General features: G+C 32.2%; 1 protein-coding gene across 1 annotated transcript in view; it reads left to right on the forward strand.

The window, feature by feature from the left end:
• The window catches only part of cacna1ha (calcium channel, voltage-dependent, T type, alpha 1H subunit a), a 351,881-nt gene that overhangs the window by 317,457 nt on the left and 21,706 nt on the right, over nucleotides 1-12,718 (forward strand). Inside the window, exon 31 of the mRNA XM_030141355.1 lies at nucleotides 8,523-8,601. Coding sequence (XP_029997215.1) covers nucleotides 8,523-8,601 — 79 coding nt within the window. The remainder of the gene's footprint in view (nucleotides 1-8,522; nucleotides 8,602-12,718) is intronic.

Here is a 12,718-nt window from a genome sequence, read left to right on the forward strand (position 1 = left end):
CAGAAATGTATTAAAAAACATAAAGTTCCATGGAGAAACATCAAAAGACCATGAGTAGGTAGATGGCTTTCGGAGCTATCTATAACTCTCCTTTTAGAGAAAATTACTTCTACAATAAAACATCAACAATATAATTTTCATCAGATCTGGGACCCTTTCACTGTGTACATAGCAAGAGCAGACATGACACATATGATGGAAGTATACCATGTAAACAGTAACCCTCTGCAGTGTTCAGTTCCACAGAAATGTCCTTATTTAATTTATTAATCGATCCTAAATGAAATAGAATATGATTTACTAACCTGATCTAAATAGGGTTCGGGGGTGGAAGTGGGATTGCTTTTATTTGTTTGTTCAACACATGTAATTTTTCTTTCTTATTATGTGTGAAAATAATACAAAGAATGTTGGTTAAAATAAATATATAAATAATAAAGCTCCATTGGTTTAGCAGTGTGGTCACACTATGCTAAAAAAAAGAATAAAATAAGATCCTTTTGCTTTTTAGTTCAGTTCAGACAACTTTATTCATTCCAAATGGGAAAGTTATGTGCAGCTTTGTTAACCCCACAAACGTAAATAACCGCAAACGGAATAAAAATGTGCAGCTTTTAACGTAATAATCCCACAAATAGAGTTTTAAATTATTGCCTTAAGTGTTTTACTTATTGTTTTAATATTTTTAATGCATGAACTATGTGCCAGAATTGTTTTATTCTATTTATTGTTTTTTACTCCTATTCTGTTTCATAATTATATACAGCACTTTAGGACAGTAGTGTCTGTTTTTAAGTGTGCTATATATGTAATACCTCATTTCCCACAAACGTAATAATTATTACTTTTATGGGATTTATTATGTTTGTGGGACGGTAAAAATCTTCAGTTTCCAAAATTATTATAACTTCCCACAAATGTTATCAGTTACCGCATCACATACGTTTAAGTAATGCGTGCATGAATATTCATTCATTTTTCTTTTTCTTCCCATTTATTCTTGCCTTTTTAGAATGATCAAATGTTACAGTTACACCCTATGGTACTAATTCCAGATTAATAAGTGTTTAATTACAAATACAAGTGGAGGAACAAAACAGAATGGGCAAAAATGTTGTAAACGTTTTATTGTGAAAGTTTCAGTATGAACTGGATATTTTTTATTCTCATTAAGTGTAACAGAAGCCTATGTTTGAACCATGTAAATAAAATGACTGGATATGATCATGATAATAATGGAGAGGGTAGGAGCACAAAGTGGGAAAACGAGGTATTGTATTTGTGGTAGGCGACTGTTTTTACATTTGTGGGATTATTACGTTAAAAGCTGCAAATTTTTATTATGTTAGCGGTTTATTACATTTGTGAGGTTAACAAGCTTTCTCACATCCATACAACAATGATCAGTAAATGAAAGAAAAAAATAAGAGACATATGGACCCATAAAATCATCAAATCAGTAATGATCAATAGTGAAATTTGACAAATAAAAACCCATTGGTAAATGTCAATACATACATTTTCCTAAAATAGTCAGTTTCATCCCAAATGGGTGGAGTCTGTGTTTAAGAGCTTAATATCAGAAGGAATAAAAGACTTTGTGTCACAATTTGTCGCATATTGTAGCGTTGACCAGAAGGCAGCAGTACAAACTGGGTCGACAGAATGTGGTCTGATCGCCTGATAATTATTTCTGCTTTCTCAGCCGCTTGTTTTTCCCAGATTGTGCTCAGTTTTTTTTTTTTTGTATTTAGCAGAACTAGGACATTAAGTTTTTTCTGATTTGTTTATGCTGTAGTACCTCAGGTTTGTCTCTTAATTCTTAAAGGCAAAGAGCAGCTGCAGTAAACGGTGCATTGACAGACTGTTTTAGTTCTCTGTAAATGTCAAGTGTACAGATACAGTCCACTGGTGCAACAAAGGGACAGGAGGACATTTTATAAGCCACTGAGTAAAAGAGAACACACTATATGAACTCCATGCTGGTGTAACAGGTGTATTTGGATTCATTTTTGCAAAAATACCGAATTGTAATCTGCCTTTAGGGCATTCCCAGCAAGCCTCAAAATATAGGCTTTTTTTTTTTTTTTTTTTTTTTTTTTTTTTTTTTTTTTTTTTTGCATTTGGTCGATAGCAGTACTAGCTGTGACATTTTCTTGCAGGCTTACACTCTTATACACAGCTTGGTGATGAACCCGAAGTACAACAGCATCAAAAACAGTCGCTACACAACTCAAATCATAGCTGAACAATAACTCATCTCAGTGCAGTTTCATTTATGTGCAATATTCACACAGTTTTATCACAATTACAATGTGCAATAATATGTTTTTACATATACATTTTCTAGTTACTTGCTCCCCACCGCCTAAGCCACAGGTGTCAAAAATGCGGCCCGGGGGCCAAATCCGGCCCACCAAAGGTTCCATTCTGGCCCTGCAGGATGAAAGTGCAAAAATGAACCTGAACAGTCAAGGCTGTCCAAATCATTTTGGTTCAGGTTCCACATACAGACTAATGTGATCTACAGTAAAAATAACAACACAATAACCCATAAATCATGACAACTACGAATTTTCTTTGTGAAAAATTATGTGAAAAAAATAACATTACACTGTGAAAATATTTACATTTACAAAACTATTCTTTCACAATAAAATGTAAATAATACATAAATAAAAACAAAGATGAACAACCTAAAATGTGCAATTTTAACAATATTCTGCCTGTTACTAAATGTTTGGTGCATGTATGGATCTACTGTGATCTGTAGTTGTGAAATATGAGATGGAATATTGTAGAAATTGTTCAAATTTTAGTTCCAAACTCCAAAATTTGAACAATTTTCTGCCTGTTACCAAATGTTTATGTAACATTGTGTGTAAATGTACATGTATAAATAACAAGTCAAGGCAAAATATTGTTGAAATTGTACTAATTTTTCAAATGAAATTTCTGCTTTTTCAGGTTATTTACATCTTTTTTGTAAAATGTAAATATTTTCAGAATTTAATTGTTTTTTTTTTTGTACTAAAACAAAAAGAAAAATTTGGATTTGTCATTATTTATAGGTTATTAGGTCATTATTTCACTGGTCCGGCCCACTGGAGATCAAATTGGGCTGAATGTGGCCCCTGAACCAAAATGAGTTTGACACCCCTGCTCTAAGCCCATTTATGTGTTATTATTACTATTTGCACTCTGATTTTGTTGTTTTCTATTTACATATATATTTATTTTTTTTAAAAAGCATGTTTTTGTCTATTTAATTGCGTGTGGTTCTTTTTAAATGTCAGCCTTTCTTCACTAATGATGCTGTGGAATTTTGTTCTACATGTCATATGGTGAATGACTTGAACCTTGAATCTTTGAAGGATTTTTTTTTTTTTTAATGACTTATATTTTTTATTCATTTATTTCAAACATATCACATCATCACACATCAAATACTAACATTAGAGCACTGGTAAATTATCCACTCTCCTGCCCACCCACCCACCTGTAACCAGAAGGGGTCTTCATACTTTGCAGGATTTTTAGTTGTGACAGGTGTATTTGTAGCGTTTTAATGCTGTTGTACTTTGGGTTCATCACTAAGCTGAGTATAAGAGTGAAATCCTGCAAGAAAATTTTACATTTACATTTACATTTTTGCATTTGGCTGATGCTTTTTTCCAAAGTGACTTACAAGGGGAGGATTAACAATTAAGCTCTCTCTCTCTCTTTTTCTCTCTCTCTCTCTCTCTTTTTCTCTCTCTCTCTCTCTCTCTCCTTTATTTGTAAAGTACTTTAAAACACAGGTGTCAAACATGTGGCCCGGGTGCCAAAACCGGCCCGCCAAAGGTTCCAATCCGGCCCACGGGTCGAATTTGCAAAGTGCAAGTTAGGGCATCAAACTCAAAAATAATATCAAAATAACCTATAAATAATGACAACACTAGTTTTTTTTCTCTTTGATTTAGTGCAAAAAACATTATATTATGAAAATGTTTACATAAACAAACTATTCTGTAACAATAAAATATGAATAACCTGAACAAATATGAACAACCTGAAATGTCTAAAGAAAATTAAGTGCAATTTTAACAATATTCTGCCTGTTACTAAATGTTTCGTGCATATGTATAAATGATAAGTCGAGGCATAATATTGATAAAATTGTACTATTTCTAAACAAATTTCTTTTTTTTTCAGGTTATTCACATCCTTTTTGGTTGGGTAGTTTGTAAGCATAAAAACTGGCATAATTGAATGTTATTTTTTGCACTAAAACAATTTGGAGTTGTCATTATTTATTGGCTATCATGCTATTATTTACCGGTCTGGCCCACTTCAGATTAAATTGGGCTGAATGTGGCCCCCAGAAGAAAATGAGTTTGACACCCCTGCTTTAACCCCTTCATGCACACAGGTCACTACAGTGGACAGCTATTCTACAGCTGTTCTCTTGTATATTCATGGATTTTGTTGTTCTTTTCGTAATTGTTGTAATTTTTTTTTTTTTTTTTACACATATCTTTATTAAAGTTTTAAGACACTACATATCTTTTCTGGCATGAATTGGTAACATTATGTAGATCTCTCCTGAGCATAAACCCCCAGAATCACAAGCCCTCCCCATAGTTTTCTCACAATTTATCAGTAAATACATATTTCTGTGTGTCAAAAATTAAACGTTTGGTGTCCAGCTGAGTGGACATTTTTGCAACTTCATGAAAAATAGGTTCATGAGATTATTTTTTTTTTCATTATTATTATTTTTTTTTTTATGTATTGTATTATTATTTTTTTAAATTATTATTATTATTTATTTTTCAAAAGAAAATTTTTAATTGCATTGTTTTTTTTTCATGCCTAAAGAGGAATAGAAACACTCAGGAAAAAATTTTGATTTAGGTTCTCATAATTTGTGCATGAAAGGGTTAAAACAACCACAGTGGACCAAAGTGCTATACAGAAGAATAAATAAAAAAAAATAAATAAATAAAAGTTTCAAATATAAGAACAGATTAAGGACATAAAACAGGTATACAATTAAAAACAGTGCTGTACAGAAGAATAAAAAACCCAAAATAAAAGAATGAAATACAAGAATAGATTAAAAATGTCATAGCTGCAAAAGGACTGAGAACGTTGAAGGACATGTACAGTATGTTGACAGACTTTTTGCCTCATTTCAGCAAGTAAAAGCCAAGTTTCAAATTCCAGACTCAAGTATTCAAGTTTTCAAGTATCTCCAGGTTCGCAGTTTTGTGTCTTCTTCGCTCAGCTACTTCCCTTCCCAGCCATCTGACTCATTTCTCGAAACTATTTTGGACATAAATCCAAATTCCAAAGGGACAATTGGCAAAATATACACTGTAATCAATTCCTCTAATGTGGAACCCTTGGCATGTGTTCAAAGAAAGAATTTTCTGAAGATGTACGGCAATCTATACTCTACAACATTCATTCATCCTCAATCTGTTTAAGACATAGAGTAATTCAATTCAAAGTGGTTTACAGACTGCATTGGTCGAAAGTGAAGTTGACAAAAATTAAATCGGACTTGAATCCTACTTGTGATCGTTGTGAAGCTGAACCGGCCACACCGTCTCATATGTTCTGGTTTTATTCAAAACTGAAAAACTTTTGGCAGTCTATATTTAAATTTCTTTCTGATGTAACAGGGTCTCATATTGAACCTGAGGCAACAATTGCAATATTTGGCATTACATCACATTCTTTTCATTTTAACCAAAAATCGAAAAATCTAATCGCCTTCACCACTCTTCTAGCTCGTAGACTCATACTGCTAAAATGGAAAGATAAACAACCTCCAACATTTAAATATTGGTTACTGGATCTTTTACATCATTTAACATTGGAAAAAATCAGATATTCTAAAAGAGCAGCATTATGTATAAAAATTCTCATTATATAATAAAAGTTCAAAATGTAATAAGAATGTCACGTCATCTTGTAATAAAGCCGCATTGTGTAATAACCTGACGCATTTTGTAATAAACTACCTCAATGCATTATTTAGGAAATTTTTTCGCATTATGTAGTAAGTTATTACAATTTGAGAAATGTATTTTAAAATGCACTTGACACGTTTTTATTTTCAGGAAAATGTAATGTGCTAAATCAATCTTTAAACTGTGTGGTTAAACTGCTGATTACATTACCTGTAGCTCCTGTGACTAATTTCTTCTAAATTGCTCTGAAATTATATTAATTTGGATTGTTATTACATAATGAACCATGTTATTACATTTTTAAAAAAAATAAAAATGTGTCAAGTGCATTTTGTAATATATTCTCAAATTGTAATAACTTACTACATAATGTGACAAAATTTACTATATAATGCGTTGACATAGTTTATTACAAAATGCGTCAGTTTATTACATAATGCGGCTTTATTACAAGATGACATGACATTCTTATTACATTTTGAACTTTTATTACATAAGGGGAATTCATTACATAATGCAGCTCAACAGGATGCGCCAATAAATTTTTCAGTACCTGGCAACCTGTTCTAAATCACATAAAAAAGGTAGATCCCTCATTTATTCTACAGTAGTCTTATTAATACAAGTCTGTGACTAATATCTGTGTTCCTTATTTATTTATTTATTTATTATTTATTTATTATTGTCAATTATCTTTTTTTTTTTTTTTTTTTTTGGGTGCAGCAGGGTGGGAATGTTCATGGGTTTGGGTTTAAAAACAAAAAAAACAATGACTGTATTATATTTTTCTGTGACTCGATATGTAATAAAAACACTTTGAACAAAAAATGTCATAGCTGGGGATTTAACGATTACCGGTATAACGATAAACCGCGGTAAAATTGCAGGTGGTTAGTATTATCGTTTAAATTCTAATTATCATGATGACCGTGTTTGATTACCGCACTTTTAGGGGAAAAAACCCTATGTAAAGATCTGCTTTTATGTCAAATATTTGAGTATAGTTTTAATATATTACAATTTTAATTGTATATACCTAATATTTGGAACCGATATTCACTTTTAAAGTCTTTCAAAAGGTTTGTTAAACATTTTTTGTGTTATTTAAACAATAAAGAGTATACATTTTTCAAATCGGATTTTATATATTTTTTGTGTTTTTTGTCCTTTTATGGTTTTATAGTAGGTTAAAGTGAAAAAAATAATACAGAGATGAGATAAATGAAGTTGTGCTGAAAAAACAGATCCCAAATATGGGTATAGTAAACATTTGTTTATATAGTATACAGGGTGGGGAAGCAAAATTTACAATGAACATTTAGTTGTTTTTTTCTCAGCAGGCACTACGTCAATTGTTTTGAAACCAAACATATATTGATGTCACAATCATACCTAACACTATTATCCATACCTTTTCACAAACTTTTGCCCATATGAGTAATCAGGAAAGCAAACGTCAAAGAGTGTGTGTGATTTGCTGAATGCACTCGTCACACCGAAGGAGATTTCAAAAATAGTTGGAGTGTCCATAAAGACTGTTTATAATGGAAAGAAGAGAATGACTATGTGCAAAACTATTACGAGAAAGTCTGGAAGATACTATTAAAGAAGAATGGGAGAAGTCGTCACCCGAATATCTGAGGAACACTTGCGCAAGTTTCAGGAAGCGTGTGAAGGCAGTTATTGAGAAAGAAGGAGGACACATAGAATAAAAACATTTTCTATTATGTCAATTTTCTTGTGGCAAATAAATTCTCATGACTTTCAATAAACTAATTGGTCATACACTGTCTTTCAATCCCTGCCTCAAAATATTGTACATTTTGCTTCCCCACCCTGTATAAAGGCAAAATCAAAAGTAATGGAAAACAAACAAAATAGGCTCAGACCACTAAGGGTTAATATTTGAATGTTTCTGCAACAGAAGGTACATTTTGCCTATTATTTTATTTATTTATTTTTTGAAGACAACTTGGTTAAATTATTTCAGTCTGTGTATTAGTACTTTTTGAACATTTTGAGCACAATTTCATTAATACGGCGATAATAATGATAAATTTTCATATCATTACATCCCTAGTCATAGCTAATACTGATATCGACCAAATGTAAAAAAAAAAAAAAAAAAAAAAGCCTATATTTTGAAACTTTCTGGGAATTCCCCAAAGGCAAATTATAATTTGGTGTTTTTGCAAAAAATGAATCCAAATCTAGGAAGCATGGCCGCATATTTAAAAAGCTGGACGTCAGGATGATTGTAGGGGAGACGTATATGCAGAACAAAGCCCACAGTGGACGCACAATGCATCATCCCACATTCAACAGGAGCAGCTCTCAGCCTATTGTAGTTTGGACGGCTCCTTTTGTGTGTCAGCCAGGCACAACAGACCTTCCTTAGGTGCATGACAGTTTTGTAAATGTGTTCTTTTATTTCATGTTGTACGGTTAAAAGGCATAAACACAAAGCAATATGCCTTAATGCCCTGTATTCCCCAGAGCATTGAATGAGCGGTATTTACAGTATAAGCTGTGCAAAAGGATTAACAAACGTATCACTTCCAGGTTGGGAATCTCGGTCTCCTGTTTATGCTGCTCTTCTTCATCTACGCTGCACTGGGAGTGGAGCTCTTTGGCAAACTGGGTCAGTCACACCACAAGGAAAAAACACACACACACATACACACATGGACACGCACAATCACAGCGAACAAGGCCCGGTCGAAATAAGAACGATTTCTGAATTCGCTCATTACCACCGCAGTCACGACTTGGAGCAAATATCCCTCCATCAAGTGTCTGTGTTGAATCCTCGCTCTCTTCCCCCATCTGTGTCCTTGTCTGTTTTTTTTTTTTTCTCTCTCGCCGCTTTCACGTCAGGGCCCGAGTCTAAAAGGAAACATTTGCATGATCACTTGTATTACTTCCTCAGTAGGAATAGCTTCAATCAAATCATTTATTTTTTCTCTGTAAGCACAACAAGGTATGAGGGAAGAGGATCAGCTATTGCTCTTTCTGTGACATTTCATTACTTTACCTTTGCTTGGAAAAAGAAGAATGTCTGCTCGGAGCTGCAATCAAAAACCACTCTTTTTTTTTTTTTTTTAACCCCCCTTGATTTTTGCCAAGAGTCTGTCAGCTTACCTCTGTTTCCTATCTGTGCCTCTGCAAAGCTGTTTTTAGCTAAAGAAACCGGCTATATTTTTGCACAGGCTTTTAGAGAAGTTGGATGGAGAGCGTTCTTGCTGAGAATCACAAACTAACACAGTTCATATCATCTATTACAAGCCATTAAGACCCAGTGCTACTTTTGTGGCAGTTCCCAAATAAAATATTCTCTCTTTTTAACCTTTCTTAAGTGATTTATCACCATTTATTATCATATTATCCTCTGTATTTTGCATTTTTTTCAGTGAAAATCAGATATTTTCCTATAATTAATGCACTGATCATGTAGATGTTCATAAAAGCTCGGAGTAAATTTAATGGTTATCAGGTCAAATGAGTAAAAAAACGGAGGAAAAAGCAACCTTTTCCACAAAATAGCATTAACTGAACATAAAAACAAGTGTCTCCATCCACTGTCAATTGTCAAACTACATGGATGTTATTGATGGTGAGTGATAAATTGAGGATTATTATATCAGAAACAGAGAAAACAGAAGAAAAAGTGACTTTTTTCAGCGAATATATCAATAATTGAACATAAAAGCAAGTGTCTCCATCCACTGTCAATTGTCAAACTACATGGATGTTATTGATGATGAGTGATAAATTGAGGATTATTATATCAGAAACAGAGAAAACTGAAGAAAAAGTGACTTTTTTCAGCAAATATATCAATATTTGAACATAAAAACAAGTGTCTCCATCCACTGTCAATTGTCAGACTACATGGATGTTATTGATGATGAGTGATAAATTGAGGATTATTATATCAGAAGCAGAGAAAACTGAAGAAAAAGGTACTTTTTTCAGCGAATATATCAATAATTGAACATAAAAACAAGTGTCTCCATCCACTGTCAATTGTCAAACTACATGGATGTTATTGATGATGAGTGATAAATTGAGGATTATTATATCAGAAGCAGAGAAAACTGAAGAAAAAGTGACTTTTTTCAGCAAATATATCAATAATTGAACATAAAAACAAGTGTCTCCATCCACTGTCAATTGTCAAACTACATGGATGTTATTGATGATGAGTGATAAATTGAGGATTATTATATCAGAAACAGAGAAAACTGAAGAAAAAGTGACTTTTTTCAGCGAATATATCAATAATTGAACATAAAAACAAGTGTCTCCATCCACTGTCAATTGTCAAACTACATGGATGTTATTGATGATGAGTGATAAATTGAGGATTATTATATCAGAAACAGAGAAAACAGAAGAAAAAGTGACTTTTTTCAGCGAATATATCAATAATTGAACATAAAAGCAAGTGTCTCCATCCACTGTCAATTGTCAAACTACATGGATGTTATTGATGATGAGTGATAAATTGAGGATTATTATATCAGAAGCAGAGAAAACTGAAGAAAAAGTGACTTTTTTCAGCGAATATATCAATAATTGAACATAAAAACAAGTGTCTCCATCCACTGTCAATTGTCAAACTACATGGATGTTATTGATGATGAGTGATAAATTGAGGATTAATATATCAGAAGCAGAGAAAACTGAAGAAAAAGGTACTTTTTTCAGCAAATATATCAATAATTGAACATAAAAACAAGTGTCTCCATCCACTGTCAATTGTCAAACTACATGGATGTTATTGATGATGAGTGATAAATTGAGGATTATTATATCAGAAACAGAGAAAACAGAAGAAAAAGTGACTTTTTTCAGCAAATATATCAATATTTGAACATAAAAACAAGTGTCTCCATCCACTGTCAATTGTCAAACTACATGGATGTTATTGATGATGAGTGATAAATTGAGGATTATTATATCAGAAGCAGAGAAAACTGAAGAAAAAGGGACTTTTTTCAGCAAATATATCAATAATTGAACATAAAAACAAGTGTCTCCATCCACTGTCAATTGTCAAACTACATGGATGTTATTGATGGTGAGTGATAAATTGAGGATTATTATATCAGAAACAGAGAAAACAGAAGAAAAAGTGACTTTTTTCAGCAAATATATCAATATTTGAACATAAAAACAAGTGTCTCCATCCACTGTCAATTGTCAAACTACATGGATGTTATTGATGATGAGTGATAAATTGAGGATTAATATATCAGAAGCAGAGAAAACTGAAGAAAAAGGTACTTTTTTCAGCAAATATATCAATAATTGAACATAAAAACAAGTGTCTCCATCCACTGTCAATTGTCAAACTACATGGATGTTATTGATGATGAGTGATAAATTGAGGATTATTATATCAGAAACAGAGAAAACAGAAGAAAAAGTGACTTTTTTCAGCGAATATATCAATAATTGAACATAAAAGCAAGTGTCTCCATCCACTGTCAATTGTCAAACTACATGGATGTTATTGATGATGAGTGATAAATTGAGGATTATTATATCAGAAGCAGAGAAAACTGAAGAAAAAGTGACTTTTTTCAGCGAATATATCAATAATTGAACATAAAAACAAGTGTCTCCATCCACTGTCAATTGTCAAACTACATGGATGTTATTGATGATGAGTGATAAATTGAGGATTAATATATCAGAAGCAGAGAAAACTGAAGAAAAAGGTACTTTTTTCAGCAAATATATCAATAATTGAACATAAAAACAAGTGTCTCCATCCACTGTCAATTGTCAAACTACATGGATGTTATTGATGATGAGTGATAAATTGAGGATTATTATATCAGAAACAGAGAAAACAGAAGAAAAAGTGACTTTTTTCAGCAAATATATCAATATTTGAACATAAAAACAAGTGTCTCCATCCACTGTCAATTGTCAAACTACATGGATGTTATTGATGATGAGTGATAAATTGAGGATTATTATATCAGAAGCAGAGAAAACTGAAGAAAAAGGGACTTTTTTCAGCAAATATATCAATAATTGAACATAAAAACAAGTGTCTCCATCCACTGTCAATTGTCAAACTACATGGATGTTATTGATGGTGAGTGATAAATTGAGGATTATTATATCAGAAACAGAGAAAACAGAAGAAAAAGTGACTTTTTTCAGCAAATATATCAATATTTGAACATAAAAACAAGTGTCTCCATCCACTGTCAATTGTCAAACTACATGGATGTTATTGATGATGAGTGATAAATTGAGGATTAATATATCAGAAGCAGAGAAAACTGAAGAAAAAGGTACTTTTTTCAGCAAATATATCAATAATTGAACATAAAAACAAGTGTCTCCATCCACTGTCAATTGTCAAACTACATGGATGTTATTGATGGTGAGTGATAAATTGAGGATTATTATATCAGAAACAGAGAAAACAGAAGAAAAAGTGACTTTTTTCAGCGAATATATCAATAATTGAACATAAAAGCAAGTGTCTCCATCCACTGTCAATTGTCAAACTACATGGATGTTATTGATGATGAGTGATAAATTGAGGATTAATATATCAGAAGCAGAGAAAACTGAAGAAAAAGGTACTTTTTTCAGCGAATATATCAATAATTGAACATAAAAACAAGTGTCTCCATCCACTGTCAATTGTCAAACTACATGGATGTTATTGATGATGAGTGATAAATTGAGGATTATTATATCAGAAGCAGAGAAAACTGAAGAAAAAGGTA

The sequence above is a fragment of the Sphaeramia orbicularis genome, chromosome 8 (assembly GCF_902148855.1).
Source record: "Sphaeramia orbicularis chromosome 8, fSphaOr1.1, whole genome shotgun sequence".
In the NCBI taxonomy this organism is placed as follows: domain Eukaryota; kingdom Metazoa; phylum Chordata; class Actinopteri; order Kurtiformes; family Apogonidae; genus Sphaeramia; species Sphaeramia orbicularis.